The following is an 18,492-nucleotide window of genomic DNA, read 5'->3' on the forward strand; positions in this document are numbered from 1 at the left end:
ACTTACCAACAGGTGGCCCAGTTGCCCGACCGTCCGAAAAAAAAGTAAAAGCTCTTAAGGCTTCTCTGGTAGGCAAATATCTCTAAAAGCCAGGACGAGACATGGTTACCATCGTATCATTTCCAAGATGTGCAATCATCATCAAGGATTTACTAGTAGTGTGATAAAATTAATCTTTCGCACAAAACTTAGATATCTAAGCAAAATGATGACGTCATTATTTAAAAATTGAGATGAGCTTGCATAAGCTGTTGTGAACCCTCCCAAACGTAAAACTAAAATGTAAAGAGTCAAATATAATAGAGGGAATAACTATAATAATAAATTAAATAATTAATATTTTTTCTAAGAATTATTAATAACAAAAACTTTAGTAATTAATTCAAAGTAATTTTCTTATACGATATGTTGAGCCCAAAACTGAAATTTACCTTTAATATTCACACTTTATAACTTATAACAGTAAGTTTTCTTCTCAAGCAGCAGAGATTTTTTTAATTAAAAAATAAATAGAATGTATTTACCGGGTTAACGTTAGGAGTCATTAGTTTAGTTATAAGCCTGCTTGCCTTTTCTCTACCTTAATATTTCTCTCTAAGCTGGCTCAAGTCGACGTAATAACATAAGTAAGACACTATTTGTTATTATTAGGTCTTATCAAAAATTTTATCATTAGACTTCAGGAAAGCTTGGGAAGGTTAAAAAAAATGTTGCTTACATATATAAAAATAATGTTGGTTTGGTATATGTTTGAGACAGATTTTGACCGATTGCCATTAAAATATCTGATGTACGTATGTTTTCATAGTGAACAATTGTCCCAACTTCCAAATGCTTAATTAAATATAAAAACCTATTTTAATAAAAGTTCATTACTGGGATATTGTATGGCGTCGATATTTATGTATAACATATTTCCGAATTTTCGGTAAAATGTCCTTACGGAATTTTTATTGCATGTATTTTTTTACGCACCAAATTTTGTATTTGTTATTTGGTTTAGTTTAGCTTAATAACACCGTAAAAAGGTCTTCTTAAGGATTTGGTTATAAGGATTAAATGCTTAGTGCAGTGGATTGTGAAAAACTGTAATAAAACTAAGTAAAGTAAGTTAAAAAGAAGGACAAAGATACATTTGACGGGAGTAATACGAATATTTGATTTGTAAATAGTAATAGGAGTTACCAATGAAAATTTTCGATACTTAATCCATTAAATATATATTAATATATAATACCATAGTTTGTCAATTTTACTATAATTACCATGGCAGTAAATATAGCTGAATTTACTTTAAAAGTTTACTAAACTAAGATAAGCAATTTCTGTTAAAATGGTACAATATGTATTTTTATGTATGTAGGAAATTGCGAATATATAATTTAACGATGATAAGATACAGATTTGTACAAAAAAAATGCTTTTAATTTACACATCAATGTTATGAAAAACGAAATGATTTTTGGAATACTGGATTATTGGATGGGGGTGTACAACGAACAACATACATTATATGGCATTTAGTGACGGGTTCGAATGTATTTGCTATGAAGAATAAATCAAAAACAGTCATTTTATACATAGGCAAAAAATCACTATGGGAAGCATCCTTTTCAATATCCTTTATCCTTTGAGCCGGTTGGCGTGGTTGGTAGAACACTTGCCTTTCACGCCGAAGGTTGTGGGTTCGATTCCCACCCAGGACAGACATTTGTGTGCATGAACATGTCTGTTTGTCCTGAGTCTGGGTGTAATTATCTATATAAGTATGTATTTACAAAAGAAAAGTAGTATATGTAGTATATCAGTTGTCTGGTTTCCATAGCACAAGTTTGTACAAGCTTAATTTGGGATCAGATGGACGTGTGTGAAAAATGTCCCAGGATATTATTATAATATTAATAATATATATATATATATATATTGAAAAGAAGCCAATGTCTTTAAATTGTGAGCTATGAACATTCAAAATGCCGAGATGGCCTGGTGGTCAGAACGCGTGAATCTTAACCGATGACCGTGGGTTCAAACCTGGGCAAGCACCACTGAATTTTCATGTGCTTAATTTGTGTTTTTAATTCATTTCGTGCTTGACGGGGAAGGAATACATCGTGAGGAAACCTGCATGTGTCTAATTTCATTTAAATTATGGCACACGTGTATTTTACCAGCCCGCATTGGAGCAGCGTTGTGGAATAAGCTCCAAACCTTCTCCTCAAAAGGGTGAGGAGGCCTTAGCCCAGCAGTGGGACATTAATAGGTTGTTACTGGAACATACAAAATTAAGCAACCAAATTATTATTCACAAGTTTTATTATAATAAATATGTTTGTAAAATACAAATTTAACTAAAGTATAAAGTAAATATTAATTATTCATCGTCGTCGAAAGCCAACGAAACCAATTGGACAGAGTATAAATAAATTATTTTTGTTCATAGTTGATTTCGCAACTTTAATAATGCCAAAGTTGTTAAGGTTTTTCTAATCTGCCAATTCTAATAGTGCATAATAATATATAATAGATTTGTCTATTATATCGGGTTATCTGACGGTAAGTCGCAACTGCTAATAGACATTGGTAGCGTAAGAAATAATTAACCATTTAACCATTTCTTACATCTTCAATGCTTCACCAACCTTGGTAACTAAGATATTATGTCCCCTGTCCTTGTGGTTATTCTGGCTCAGTCACCCTTCAAACCGGAATACAACAATATTAAATATTCTTGTTAACTATTTGATGAGCAGGTTTCGTTTACCCAGGCAGACTCGTACAAACACTTACCACCTACTAAATAATGAACGGTTATAATAAAACATCTATACATTAAGTGAAAGTCTTATAATGTCTTATAATTGTTATTTTCACCAGGGAAAAAATTGAGAATCGAATCATAATACTTTTAATTTTATCGAGACTTAAAAGAGAAAATAATGAATATTTAAGGGAAAAATAGTAATTGTAATATGTGGTTACATAGGCTGTAACTGATAACGTCTTTATACAATTAAAACTATATACTACAAAATCATTGGGTTCTTAATAGCGTTTGAAAATGTGGAGTTTATCTGAAAATATGCCCCGAAAAGGTTCGGAATACGAAGAGGCTTCTGTCGACGTGCTCTTAGTTTAAAAGTCATATTTAGCTAATTACGCTGCGGCCTGCGGTCGTCCGGCTGCTGGCGGCACTGCGAGATAATTCCACTTAAAATTGTCACCGGTTATACATAATACCCACTATAATTTAAAAACGCTGTCATTCCCATTTTATATAACACGTGTAATAAATTGCATGAATTGACAGAGGTCTGAAAAAGTTATGGTGTTTTTTGGCAATGTACGATGCATTTTTTTTCGACGTTTGCGCGTGTGGATAATTGATACTTCATGGCGGTATAGACAATTTTAATAAACTGCATATGCCGCATACATTTATGTTTATAAAAAATATTTATTGCTTGAAAGTATCTGTTAATTTCAATAAATGTGAATCAGTTTGCCGCCGGCAGCATCATATTTAAGGAATGCTAAAAATAATACTTTAAAATTGTTTTTAATTTCATTTAATGTAAATACTATCATTACACCAAGTTAAATCAATAAATAAAATATGATCGGACTTAATTGGTTAGAATGTATAAGCATCATTTAATAAGTTAAATAGTAATATAAAAAACATTTAAATGTCCTCAAATTATGTAATAAAGTATTAAATTATAGCAAAAAATAAAGAAAAGATAACAATTTTTTATTATTTAATTCTGTACCTGGAATTTCCTTTGTAAGCTTGCTACGTAAGCTTTTTATTAGATATCAAAGCCATCTAAGTGAGCGCTTCAAAAATTGTAATAATGGAATGGAATCTTCAAAGGTTGAAGATTCGAGTTATGAAACTATCATTGAAAGTAAAAATTGTGAAACTTGTGATTACGAGACAATTCCTGTTATTTGAGAAACGAAATGACGCAATTGTAACATGTGAATCTTAATGGATTAGCTTAAGTTTATAATACACTCTAGCGCTTGGCGGACAAGATAAACATCGTAAGACGTTACATATGTATTGGTATATCTACTAAACTGATGAGAGGGGGGAGGCTTTTGCCATTGCAATTTAAGTACCTTTACTATGACTTGTGTTCGCTCAGTGGTCGAAATTTGACCATCAAAAAAACGATATGAATTTACATGTTTCGAATTTTTCTTTTGTCTAATTACAATTCTTTATTTTTGATAACACTAAAGTTTGTTAGTAGCTACCAAACATAAAAAAGTAATTCGCTTTACAAAAATTTTATTGGTGGGCTTTATGCAAGCCCTGGATAGTTACCAGGTACTCATTACCTATTCTACTTATTTCTCAAGATTGGTGGCGCGTTTTATATAAAAAAAGAACAGAAAAATGTACTGAACTGTTTTGTTTCTGCCTATTTATATACAAATAGATATAGCGATTTTAATATTCGATAGCTTAAACAAGTATGACCGTAATAGTCGGTTACCTTACGAACGCACCTTATTGCGGTACTTGTACAAGTGTCTAGAGAAACTGTAAGCTGTTATTACACGAAATTTATGGGTTGAATTGTTCCTGCTAAGTTCCGAATTTACCGTAAACAACAATGTAGAACTTAGCCTGTGTTTAGGCGGCGCCGACCTAATGTGACACGGAAAATGGAAAGAAATCCACGTTGAAAAATTTGTGTAACGCTCTGTTATGAAACTTTATTCGCCGTTTTATAAAAGTTTTCTTCGTGATAAATTAAAACTCTACTCCAGAATTTCGAAATATGGTGCCTATTTTTAGGTTTACATTATAATGTTTTGATTTTCATCGGCTTAATATTATATTAAAGCAATAGATGGATGAAAAATTGGATGTATTTTATGTTAGTATAATAATAATCTTTTAAACAAAACATAAAATTCTTATCAGGGAAAATCGATAGAACTCTTGCTTTATAGATGAAGTACTTAAATGAAGTCACTAAAACAATCTCGTGTTTGATATCGTAAATATACTATTCACATTTGAATCCCTTATCAAATATAACAAATGCATTGCCGATGTTACATTATTAAACCCATTACTAGCGTAGCAATCAACGGCTTAAGCGTGCTGAACACGCCATTTAACAATTAGCTATTCTAACTCTTCACGGAATGTTCAAACGATGATATATTATGATGTCCCTTGTCATTTTTTACCAAAGCGCTGTTCTATTAAATTATGTTACGCTGAAATTCGCGACGGATACGTTCAACGACTCTAGTGCGGTTTCTTATATGAATAGGTAAATCAAATTACGCAGTTTTATAGATATGGAAAATCAATATTTCTGAATATTATGTTAACCTGAAAGAGCTTACTCGATAGGCCAACGGAGACTGTTCGAAAACGCCCCTTCTGTCGGTTATTAATTGCACGAGAACAAAAGCAAATGACTCGATGGTGGTGATCCTGTGAGGGAGGGTCGACGTTATCCATTCATCTACCAGACGCGGAAGAGAAATGTTAATTTAAGATAAGAGAATTTATGCGTATGATTTTTGCGATATTTTCACACAGTTTTCTCGCCAACCCCGTTTCGTGAATAGAAAAGGGTCGAAGATTGACACTTGAACAATTCGTTATTATTGCACGATAGTGCCGAGTGCTGTTGTCACTATTCAGCTTCCATCGACCGTGCCGAATTGATATAGGATCCGGACAAACACGAGTGCACATTTACATACTGTTCGCGTTTCAGTGATCGTCAAACTGAAACGTACCGGCAGTGTTTAAACGAAATAATATTTTTACTATAAATTATTTTATTACTGCGGTCTATTGAATGTATTGAAAAGTGTTTATGAACACTTTAAAGTGCATTTATCAAAATCAAAATAATTCAGTTGGGAAACATCCAACGCAAAATGATTACGTACTTGTTGTCATCACATTGTTCGCGCAGCAGTGCAGCGGCAGTTAGGTAGTTTTATCTCACACAATTTCAATTTTTCATCTGCAGCTGTCAGCTCGGCAGCGGCAGATAAGTAACGTCCGCGTTCGCGTCGCGTCCCGGCAGAAAAGTTTGTTACCCGCCAGTTTGTTCGCTCTATTTCCTTTAACAAACTTTTTGTATGAGTCGCTACCCACGCGATATCAATAATTCTTACTATTTCTGCTGCTTTTCAATCGATAACGACCCACCCGCATTCGTGATATTAAAAGTCCAACTATATAGAATAATATAGTAGTAATGTAAAAAAAAATGTCTTAACAGTCTGTAAGTTTTAATGTTTTATCTAAATACTTATTAGGACAAAAGTAGTATGAATTTTGATGTATTTTTCAGTTATATATAATTAAATATAATAAAAACATCTACATCAAAATCAAACGTATTCACAAAGTCACATGATACAAGATAATCACGACACACGATTTACCTTACATATATTTATTTGTATAGTGAGGATTATATTAAAATGTATCAAATACTTAAACAATACCCGATCCCCTATAATTATAGTGGCTAGGATATAATAGGTTCAATAATGTAATAAATACGTTGTTCCGTATGCCATTACATATATGTCGACGTTCAAATACCTACAAAGGCTAAAAGTAATGGTTGAAAGTAAAAATTCCTAAAAATTAAAACGTGAAAGAGAACATGGTTAGCTTGATGCTCAAAAATACGTTTAAACAATTGTGTGACAAATGTCTATGAGAACTGTTCTGAGGAAAAAAAATCGCATAAAGATATTATTTATGACTAATGAAACATGTACTAAAGAAAGGTAATTTAAAGTTTGTCATTTTAGAAATATTGAAGCGACAAGTCAAATTTTAATCGAAATTGTCAAAAGGTCGAAAACTGATAATATTGCTCGTTTAAAGTTATCGAATCTTTATTTGTTTGTCTTTGGTTATTTCACGGACATTTAATTAAAGCTGTAGGTTCTTAGTTTATCTTGGCCGAACTTTACACCGATAACAACATTAATGAAAACTCGTCTGGATTTGGGCAAGTGGCGGTGACAGAGGAGGAGGGCAGGGCGGGCGGGGGCGTCGTAGTACTTGCTGCCAGTCCGCGCCGCGCTACGGCGACGTTACGTCGACGCTACGCAGCCTTCCGGCGATATCGGGACCGCGAACCACATGTCATTAGCAACTTAATTTTTAACCGAAGTTTCCGTTGTCATGATTGTTATGGGGGCTCTTAACAACATGAGTACAGTATGATGGACATATGTGTTCAGTGTTTCGCGTGGAAGTGTTTTAAGTCATTATATGTGAAGTCGCAAGTTTCGTTTATATGGGTGCATTGGTTGATTACCCGATGCGGTCCGTCACTCACTTTCGATTATTAGTATGACCTAGTTTGTGTTACTTAATGTATCTACTTATATTGTGGTAAATATTATGATGCTGTTTTCGTCAACGCGAAATGAAACATACCCCTCTAACATGAGTTCATAAATTCCTGTACTTACTTCCCAATTGTCTTTAGGGTAGTTTAATTAATGTCATACTTTTTAAATCGCATGTCTTTATTAATTTTATAATAAGATCTAAAAATTAAAGAAATTAAAGAACTTTATAGGTTTTATAAAATATTGTAGATTTTTCCGAGAAGAATCGGCACGAAAGCTCTTAATAGTTACTCCTTTTCTCTTATTAAAGAAGTAAGTATATACTTTACATAATACTTGTATAAAAATCAACGAATACAAACTCCACACTTTATCATCTATATATCTTAATATCGTGTAATATATATTAACGTTTTTAACATAAGATTTAAATTTAAGAACTTTAAAAATAGCTTTGAAATTTCATCACAGATATATATACCCCATAATTATTGTAATTTTGAAATTCAGGTTGTTATTTTAATTAAAAAAAAACAATTGTTATATTAGAACCAGGAAGGATAAATAGACTTTTCGTCAGACATTAGTGTTATTAAATTACTTTTACTTTTCGTATTTATAAAATGATTGTAGCTGATTCGAGTTAAACTGTTTATATTATTGTAAATAATTATAATATCCTTGTAACCATATCATGACGGAATTGTAGGAATTGCTACTTTGTTAAAATCATTTCGAAGACCTCCGTTGCGAGCTCGAAGACTATAAATGAACAGAAAAATAATTATAATTATTTTTAAGCTATTTCATGTTAGTGCTATGTAATTACTATAAATTTTAAATTTAAATACAGCACTAATAACATTATATCTATTATTGTTAAATAAAATATTAAATAAAAGTAAATTTTATACGTACTAAAAACATATTTGTTCAAATATGTATCTTGCATTAAAAATTTATATACCTATGTTTAAAAATAGGGCGAATTTAACGACACGAACAAATAAAAAAAAATAAAGTTATTTTAAATTATAAGTCGATTTAAATTTTGATTTATATTTTGTATATACTTTACAATAGTAAATATCTAGGTTGATTTTTAAATAATCAAGAACCATTGTATGCTATAATGATATTCTCACACCAGCGTAGGGTTAGGTTTTCTCTTTACTTTTTGCCCCGCGGCATTTGCCTCATCGTATTTTCTGCGGGAAGTTACATAAATAACTTTTAAACGATATTTTTTCTACTTTAATTATTTTAGCTTAACTTTATGTAATATATTCCTTCTCAAAAACAAAAAATTAAAGTATGTCACAATCGTCGTTGTTACTATTTCTTGATATAACCACGCTATTGATAAACAAACTTACGTTCAAAACGTAAGATATATAAGTCGGCTTTATAGTCTGATTACACTACTGTAGAGCTATTCTGTAAGAACTCACTTCATTACTCACCCGTGAAATGTGGCCAGCCGACTTATGGTGATATAGACGAATCAGTACAAACACGAAACTCGCCACAGAAAACGGTTTTGAAATATAGAAAGTAATATAATAAATAAATAAATATGCAACATTGACCATAATAATTTTAGCATATAAAGAATACATGCATCAGAAGTTAAGACTCACAAGTTCTAACCACTGGGCAATCTCAGCTCTTAATTATTGTATTGTATTGTGGATACAATAATTAAGTTTAAAAAAACTTAAAAAATGAGTCCCTGTTGAAAACTGATAATAATAATTTGGACTAGTCTTTTCAAAAACATTATGAAGACAATTAATACAACGTATAAGATATAAACGAGTACGGTATTTTCGAACACTGCGGGAGGATAACCCGCGAGGCCTCGATACAAAATGAGAGATCGCTTGGAACAATACACTATAATAGGAAGGCGGACGAGCATATGGGCCACCTGATGGTAAGTGGTCACCAAACGCCCTTAGACATTGGCATTGTAAGAAATGTCAACCATCGCTTATAGCCAATGCGCCACCAACCTTGGGAACTAAGATTTTATGTCCTTGTCCCACCCTTCAAACCGGAACACAACAATATCAAGTATTGCTGTTTTGCGGTAGAATATCTGATGAGTGGGTGGTACCTACCCAGACGAGCTTGCACAAAGCCCTACCACCAGTAAACACCACCTCTCCACCATATATTAGAATAGTACAAAATTTATTGCAGGTACAATCAAATGGATATATGGAGTAGGTATAATATAATCTGTTATAGCATTGGAATCATAAGGCAAGAAATTCAGGTAATCTGCTTCATCAAATTTCGTACAGATCTTTTGTATATTTTAATCATGGAAACAATCGAATTAATATTTTATGGCAACAATATTAAAATTTCTAACTATTCCTCGAGTTTCGAGCTTAATTAAGTATAATCATAAGTTGAAACCCCATAATTACTGTAAACACATTTTCTTTCAGTTTTGTTTTGTAACAAGCTGGGTTACATGTTTTAGCTTCTATTGTTTTAATTACAACCAAAAGGAGTAGTTACGTATTTTGTATTCTAAATTGTTGTATTTTAAATAGTATACATTTTGAGAAACGACTCATCATTCTTCAATACGGACGCAATATTTTACGAGACATGTAAGATTATACAAGAGTAAAACGTACCGATTCGTTGGCTTTAAGCCAGATACATGCGACATTTTTATATGTATATTTTATATTTTTATTGGTGTGTATGTACACTGAAACTAAATTAAGTATTCATGGGATATATTCAAGCACTACAAATATAAATTGAAAATATATGAATATAATATATCGACGTACAAAATATACTTGTAATCAAATGATGACATTTAAAATTTAAGATTATATTTTTACATTACGTATTACGGTCGTTTTCGTATGTGTGACCATTCCTGTTAATTGCCTGCTACAATAGGATTTTTTTTAAACAAAAAAAAACCTGATACGGTATAATCGACTTTAATAATACATTTTATTAAAATGTAATTCGGGTGTGATTCTGTAACAGTCATCTACACACATGGGACATTAAAATCTAAATAAAATACTTGTATAAATTGCATACTATTTCTAAAACATATTTCAAATTAAGTAATTATTATAGCGGACAAATACAAAACGATCCTAAGTTCTGTAAACAAGAGAATTATGCGGAGTTTAGTGTTGAATTATAGTCACATACGCGTTTCACACAATAAGTAACTACGTGCTTATTTAAATGTTTTGGCTATTTGCATACATTTACACGTTCAGGTGCCGGCTACCGATCGTTCTAAAACACGTCTGTGACCCAAACCGTTCCGTCGAAACTGCTGAATGGTGCGTTATTCCCCTACTTTATTGACTTTACGTCACCGCCTACTAGTCTTATTCAAGATAATATTGCTGACTGAAGTAAAAATGGGGTATTTGAGGACCCCTTTTATGACCCTTGGTAGTGAAGGAATACAAAATACTTTTATTTGAAGAATTAAGTTATATAAGTGAGACCAAAATAACCAAAAATTGAGAAAAATAATTTTTGCTGTTGTCTTTAAGAATTTATTTTTTAAGTATATTTGTTTCTTTTAATCGGTATGAGTATTGTAAAAAAATACGTTTTATATGTTTGAAAATATAAGAGGCTGAATTTATTGGTTAATCAGATAATCAATTGTAAGCTAACTAAAAGTAGTCTAGTTTTTCTCACCTGTTACTAAAGGCTCGAGTTATATGTTTTATGAAAATATGTTAAGGAAAATATAATCGGCTCCAAACCTTACAATTATGGATATTTAATACATGTAGATTTTTATAGTCCACCCAACACATCAATTTTGATTATCCACGAACTTTGAATATCATTTAGGATATTTCTTTTTTAAATTTTATTTAATAGATTTTTTTAGAAATCGTATCAGAAACTATTCTTATAATAACTACTAGTATACCGTCAATATATGATATTATGACGAGCCGGTTGGCGTGGTTGGTAGACACTTGCCTTTCACGCCGAAGGTTGTGGGTTCGATTCCCACCCAGGACAGACATTTGTGTGCATGAACATGTCTGTTTGTCCTGAGTCTGGGTGTAATTTTCTATATAATTATGTATTTACAAAAGAAAAGTAGTATATGTAGTATATCAGTTGTCTGGTTCCCATAGCACAAGCTTTGTACAAGCTTAATTTGGGATCAGATGGCCGTGTGTGAAAAATGTCCCAGGATATTATTATTATTATTATTATTATTATTATTATTATCAATAAATTGTTAATTTTAATAATTATATTTGGACCGGGTGGAACCTTGTTGCTAAGCCTACGTCGCCTTTTCGTTTATCAGTCATAAGTTGTATCTCAATCTTGATATCTAACCAAATAACATTTTCACAAAATACTTGCAATGATATATTGATAAATAATAACACAATCGAATAAATAACGTCAGTTTTTAATTGTCACTGTTATGTACGTTTAGTTTAAAAAAAAAGTTTAACTATAAATTGTTTCTAAAAAATACTAGCGCTAAAATAAGAGCCGTTTCCATATAAAAAGAATCTGGACAGACGTTATATCATACACATTGTTGTGGCGCCGGAACCTTTAGACAGTTTTTCATATAAATTTCAACATTTTTTAGAGTTGAATATATATATTTTTTTGTTTTATTGTTACTGGCTGATGGACGAATAAAAGAAAAATAGTAAAGTCTTTAAATGTCCCACTGCTGGGTTAAGATTTCTCATTTTCGAGAATTAGGTTTGGAGCTTATTCATATACACTAATCAATGCGAGTACGTTGATACAACTGTCGCAATTTTTCATCAGACACATACAGGTTTCCTCACGAGGTTTTCCTTCACTGCTGAAAACAAGATGTATTATAATAAACACAAATTAAAGCCCATGAAAATTTCAAGCACAAGGGATAAAACTTTTTACATACCTAGATTGGTCATTCGTCGCATTGGCGATATTATAAGTAATTGATAATATTTTTTATAGTACCAATGTCTAGATATTGGTGTGAACTTCCCATCATCTGGAATCGTATTCATTCATAGTCTGTCATAATAAATAAATTGTTTTCATAAAAATATTAAAATAATAGCTTAAATATAAGCAGCATATATAAACAATAATAAAATGTATCTTATATGAAATACGTTTTAGATAAAATAGTTCGCTCAGTAATTGCGCATAAAGTGTGAAACGTGTAAACAAGGCACTAGAAAATAGCTCTTGCGGTAAATAGGAGGTGGCTTCAATGTGCCTCTTTACATGTTCAACAGTTTAGTCTTAGAGGTGTTTTGCATGGCTTTGCGTGACCTGCTCTAGATATAAACTGAAGTAAGATAGAGAGAAACAGCTTAGCCATCGCTTACACAACATTGTCATATATTACGGAATTTAAGTTATCAAATCTATATATTTTTTTATTATTTTTAAAGCAATAAGATCACCCATCTCATATTTTTATACATTTAATAAAAATATTAGCAAACGTAACCAAAAGGTTTCTCGATGTAAATTTGTATTCTTTTAATTGTATATAATATTCGATATATGCTTTTACATTTACTAAATAGCACTTTACCCGCGGCTTCGCTCGAGTCAAAATTCAGAATTGCTAAATATCAATTTACGTAGCTCTTTACAAAAGAATTTAATATAAACTTTCATCCCAGTAATCACTACCATAGGGGTTAAATTAAAAAAAAATCTTTCTTTGTGCTACTACCTACTGTATAAAAGAACCGGTATGCAAATTTTCATGGTGCTAAATCCAGTAGTTTGGGCTGAGCGTTGATGTCAGTCAGTTATTGTTTTATATATTTCTTAATATTTTAAAGTTAATTTTGTAAAAAAAGTATTATTCAATATCCTATATTGTCCAATAATATTATATAGATAATAATAACGCGTGGAGTTAGGATTCGTTGTTGTTATACAGGATATGTAGGAATTAGGATTATTAAAAAGAGTAACTACTAAGTTTCCGAACCAGCGTGGTGGTACAATTGCATTACAATTATATATTCGTTTTGATGGTTGCTTGAGCTAGTGTAACTACAGGTACAAGGGACATAACATCTTTGTACCCAAGTTTGGCGCATTGGCGATGAAAGGAACGTTTAATATTTATTACGCCACAATAACTGTGCCTGTTATACAAAACACAGGTACGGTCTTGCGTTGAATATTGCTCGCACCTTTGGGATGGCTCCGCTAAGTACCTACTGGAGGCCTTGGACCGGTTGCAGCGACGTGCGGTACACATTATTGACGACGTAAAGGTCACAAACACCCTTGAACCTTTACAATTGCGTCGTGAGATAGCAGCACTGAGCGCTTTCTATCGACTGTATCACGGCGAGTGCTCTGAGGAATTATTCTCTCTAATTCCTGCTTCCCCCTTCCTTCTTAAGTCCACGCGAGCTGGTTCTCGATGTCACCGCCTAACTGCGACATCAATTCCATCGCGCACAAAGAAATTTGGCAACTCCTTTCTTTGTCGCACTTCCAAAAAACGGAATTCCTTACCAGCTCACGTGTTCCCCTCCTCTTACAACCCGGGTTCCTTCAAACGAGGCGTGAAGAGGCATCTTGCGGGCCGGCAAGGCGGGGACGGCTAATACAGAACATTCTGCCCGAGTGTACTGGCCGTCGTCGCATTTGGACTCTACTACCACTTACCATCAGGTGGAGTAGAGTCATTTGCCATCCCGGCGCATACAAAAAAAAAAAATACAGCGACAACGCATACGGGCGTTAGTGACCACTTACTATCAGGTCAGATGAATCGATCTTATAAAAAAATATTAAGTATGAAAACTAGGCAATAACATGTATATCGTTTGCATAACTTTAATTTCAAAATCTAATATTTATTTATAATTGAACTAATTAATGGTACGAGTTAATACACATATAGTACCGTAGGGGACTCAATTCGCCTAACGTACCTTCTCAGTAGGACATGAAGCTAATCAGCTTATAGAATTAAAGTAAATATTGAATTACGCCACCGTATCTCTAGTTTGTGTAATCTAAAATGCTATATTTATATTAGTTCGTCGCAGCGCATTTGTTACATATTTATTAAAATAAGTTATTTGTTTTATACACGCCCTATTACAATCATTGCATCAATCAGTACAGTATCAGTACAGTAACAGTAACAGCCTGTTAATGTCCCACTGATGGGCTAAGGCCTCTTCTCCCTTTTGAGGAGAAGGTTTGGAGCTTATTCCACCACGCTGCTCCAATGCGGGTTGGTAGAATACACATGTGGCATAATTTCAATGAAATTAGACACATGCAGGTTTCCTCACGATGTTTTCCTTCACCGTCAAGCACGAGATGAATTATAAACACAAATTAAGCACATGAAAATTCAGTGGTGCTTGCCCGGGTTTGAACCCATGATCATCGGTTAAGATTCACGCGTTCTAACCACTAGGCCATCTCGGCTTTTTTGCATCAATCATAGTAATATTATTTTACTACTAATAAACGTTGTATAACAGCTGCAATAGTTACTCATAATGCTTTGTCTTCTTTTTTCGAATGGCATATTACTGGTGATAGTAAAAGAGAAAACACGCTTCTAATGTATACGTTTGTTATTAAGGCCGTAAAGTTTCGTTTGTCTTTTTTTGTATTCTTGTATTGACTACTAATCCAACTGATATGTGATCAGTTTATGTAATTTGATATAGTTTGAGATATAGCTTATTATGTCACCGTTGTACGAGAAACTTGTCAGTACGGTTTGTTTATATACGAATGTTGTAAAAGATTTTGTAAAAAATCTAGGACACCATATTTTATTCATCTCTTATAGATACAGAACAGTACCCCAACAGTTTTGTCTTTACTATTAAAATTGGAGAATATTTCAAGCTCGTTTTTTTATCTGACAGCATTATGTCTTATCAAAGCAAATTTAACTAGTACATTTGGAACAAAGGTTAAAAATCTTTGAAATAGCCCATAATAGAAAGGTTCGAGCTGCGCTACGTCTTTAAACGTATTGACCAAGTGAACTATTTAATTTTTCACTCTAAATATAGATTTACTATTATTAATTCACTTAGAACACATACATATAATACATATGAAATTTAACTTCCTTGTAATATCTCAATACACTTTTTAATTTTTTAAAACTCTGAAGTAAATTTATAGGAAAATTGCTTTAATACAAAGAAATTCGTTTTCCATTCATATATATGGTACGCGTTAAGCCTTAATTTTTCAAAACAGAAATGAATTTACTCAATCGTAGAGTATCTTTCGTGTATAACTAACGCAAGCAGCGATAGATCCCTTTATGGAACTAAACTACAGCTAAGCGTGAAATGTTACCGCTTCAAGAGTTTGACCGTAACAGTGGATACGGTCAGTTTAGTGACTGAAGCAAATAGGGTAGCGTGAAGGATGTAGGTTAGGAAGATAGTAATTATGCAGCTTTAGCGCTTTTTAGCGCTTTTTAGCGCTTCATTAGACTAGCTGCGTTCAGTGGAGTAGCTTGCGATATAGATCTATTTTGAAAAATAATATTTGCTTATTACAATGTGAATAAAATAAAATCTAAATTTTAAATTCAGTAAATATTTTCTCTTTGTAGTAAATAATAATTAATACGTTATATTACATGTATGTTTATACAAACATAAACTAAGTTAACATCTAATGTTTATTATATAAAACCAAAAGAAAATAAAATGTTACACAAATTAACGAATGGGACGAGGTAAATTTAATCTAAAAGGATTTCCTGTAGCAATTTACTTACAAGGCAAATACTTTTAATCCATGTCAAGTCTCGCTAAGGAGGTTTTAATTAGGATAATTGGTAAAAGGATTAGAATATAAATATTATTACGATCAAAGCAAATATGTCTTTGATAAATAAATATGTTTACTAATCTTATTAGGATGAATCTTGTTGGCTAATTGTAATAATAGTGGTTTGAGATTCAGGAAAATATAGTAGAATGTTAGTTATGTTGTCTTTTATTATTTATCTTAATCATTATTTACAAACTTTTATGTTTATGGTTTATCTATAATTTACTTTAATAAATTTTATTAATAAATCTACGAAATAATCCTACATCATTCAAAGTTAATTCCAAAAATAAATTCCAAGGAGTATATTATATTTTTAATAAAGATCAAAGACATTCTCGCAGTCAATTTTCTAAATATTTTTAGTATGATTATAATATTATGATACTAAATTAAAATAGCAAAGAAAGAAATTTAACTAAAAATAATTATTATTTATGTATTTTTTATTAGTTTGTTTGTCTATAATTTACTTAAACAAATTCTGTTTATAGCTCTACAAAATAATCCTACATAAAAGATAAGATTAAATATTATAAAATAGAAAAGCAGGTCAAAAGCATTTTCTTTTTCAATTTTCTAAATATTTTTATTATGGTTATACCATTACGGTACCAAATTAAAATAGCAAAGAACAAAATTACACTCACTAAACATACTAATGTGTTATTTAAATTCACGTGCTTGTTATAATATTAGTCTGTAAAACGCAATCCAGTTTCATGTTACGACTTTGTTGACTAGTTTGCTTTTAATTTAATTAATTATGACAGGACGTACTATTGACCGCAGGGATTAACACTCCATTAAATAATTGACTTAGCGGTCTAACTAATTTTTATTAGCCGCGAATTAAAATCAAATTTTAAAATTATCGTAGACGAATGATAGTCATAATTTAACGAACTATAGTTACTAAAATGTTTACAATGAATAGTTTTATTTATATATAGTCAGTAAACTTCTAAGAAATATTTGCTCACTCTGCTACTCCCTTGTTCTATCTTATTCTGTAGCGGGTGAGGAAAGGGGCGTTTGTCCTAACACAAAAGATAAATACCACCGCTGAACAAGAGGAGTAATTGAGATAAACAGATGTGTATTCAACTCTATAACTTTCTGCCTCCGAATGTAACACATAACAAAATCAACAAAGTTTGTGTTCTAACTTATATTCGCCTTTCTATCGCCCCGATTTCATATTATATGAATACATTTTCGTATTTACGTATTCATATTTTATCATAGATATGACGCTATTTGACGAAAAAAACATTGTAATATTTATCAATTCATTTATATATTTTAGACCACTTATACAACCAGTGAAAGTGATGTTGTTTTGGCAGAAAGTAAATTCAAATGTGGCGGATAAGGACTGAAGATGAACAGGTCAGGCTACGAATATACCGTGCCTGTATCTACAACCTACTACGCAACGAATTCAAGGCCTCCGCAATATGATCGAGGGTACGGACAGCTTGCGCCTATACCAGTTTACAGTCCCTCCTCTCACCCCCTCTCAAACTACGCAGACGTTTACGAAGGGAATAACGACACTACACTTAGAGCGGAGGAGAGGCACTGGTATATAGAAAATCATAAGAACTTGCAAAATTATAGTTCGAATAATGATACCGTATCACAAGACAATAAAATTAAAAAGGAGGAAGAGAAAAAAGTTGATGTTCATATCACGAGATCTGATGCGGCACAGATTAGGCAAAGACGAAAAGAAGACCGATGTTCATGCGAGTGTTGGCCTACATCAGACAATAATGGCGCGCAAGATAGTGGAAACGATACCACGAGGTCACTTTCGGGAGTCGATATGGTGGCATCGTATGGAGTGTATGGTCATTCACAGGATGAAGATAGCTCAGGTTTTGCACGCATATCTGAAAAAAATGCTACATACAGTCAGAGAAATGAAACTCCGGTGCAGGGTGTGATAGTTAATCAGCAAGGAAACAGTGCGGTCGTGCGGCCTACGAATCCATCAGATGCGACATGCAGGAAGTGCTGTTCGTGGTCTTCAAATGACCAAGCAGCGAACTCTGAAGACTATTGTTGGATTCATTATTGCAGACCAGCACTTATAATTCTTCTGCTGTTATTTTTTTTAATATTGTTGGGCGTTTCGACAGGGTTCTTATTGACTAATAACTGTAAGTAATGCTTTATAATTATTTACGTAGTAAATATGAAATAGTATAGATGCAGTTACTTTAATAGTATGAATTTAAGTTTATTCTCTGAGCGATTACTAATCGT

The 18,492-nt window shown here is 32.3% G+C and overlaps 1 protein-coding gene across 1 annotated transcript in view; it reads left to right on the forward strand.

The window, feature by feature from the left end:
* Positions 1–7,176: 7,176 nt before the first annotated feature.
* The window catches only part of LOC126781143 (agrin-like), a 60,151-nt gene continuing 48,835 nt past the window's right edge, over positions 7,177–18,492 (forward strand). The window contains exons 1-2 of the mRNA XM_050505973.1: positions 7,177–7,361; positions 17,528–18,386. Of these exons, the coding sequence (XP_050361930.1) occupies positions 17,603–18,386 (784 nt within the window). The 5' untranslated portion in view covers positions 7,177–7,361; positions 17,528–17,602. The remainder of the gene's footprint in view (positions 7,362–17,527; positions 18,387–18,492) is intronic.

Source organism: Nymphalis io, chromosome 1 (assembly GCF_905147045.1).
Source record: "Nymphalis io chromosome 1, ilAglIoxx1.1, whole genome shotgun sequence".
Classification (NCBI taxonomy): domain Eukaryota; kingdom Metazoa; phylum Arthropoda; class Insecta; order Lepidoptera; family Nymphalidae; genus Nymphalis; species Nymphalis io.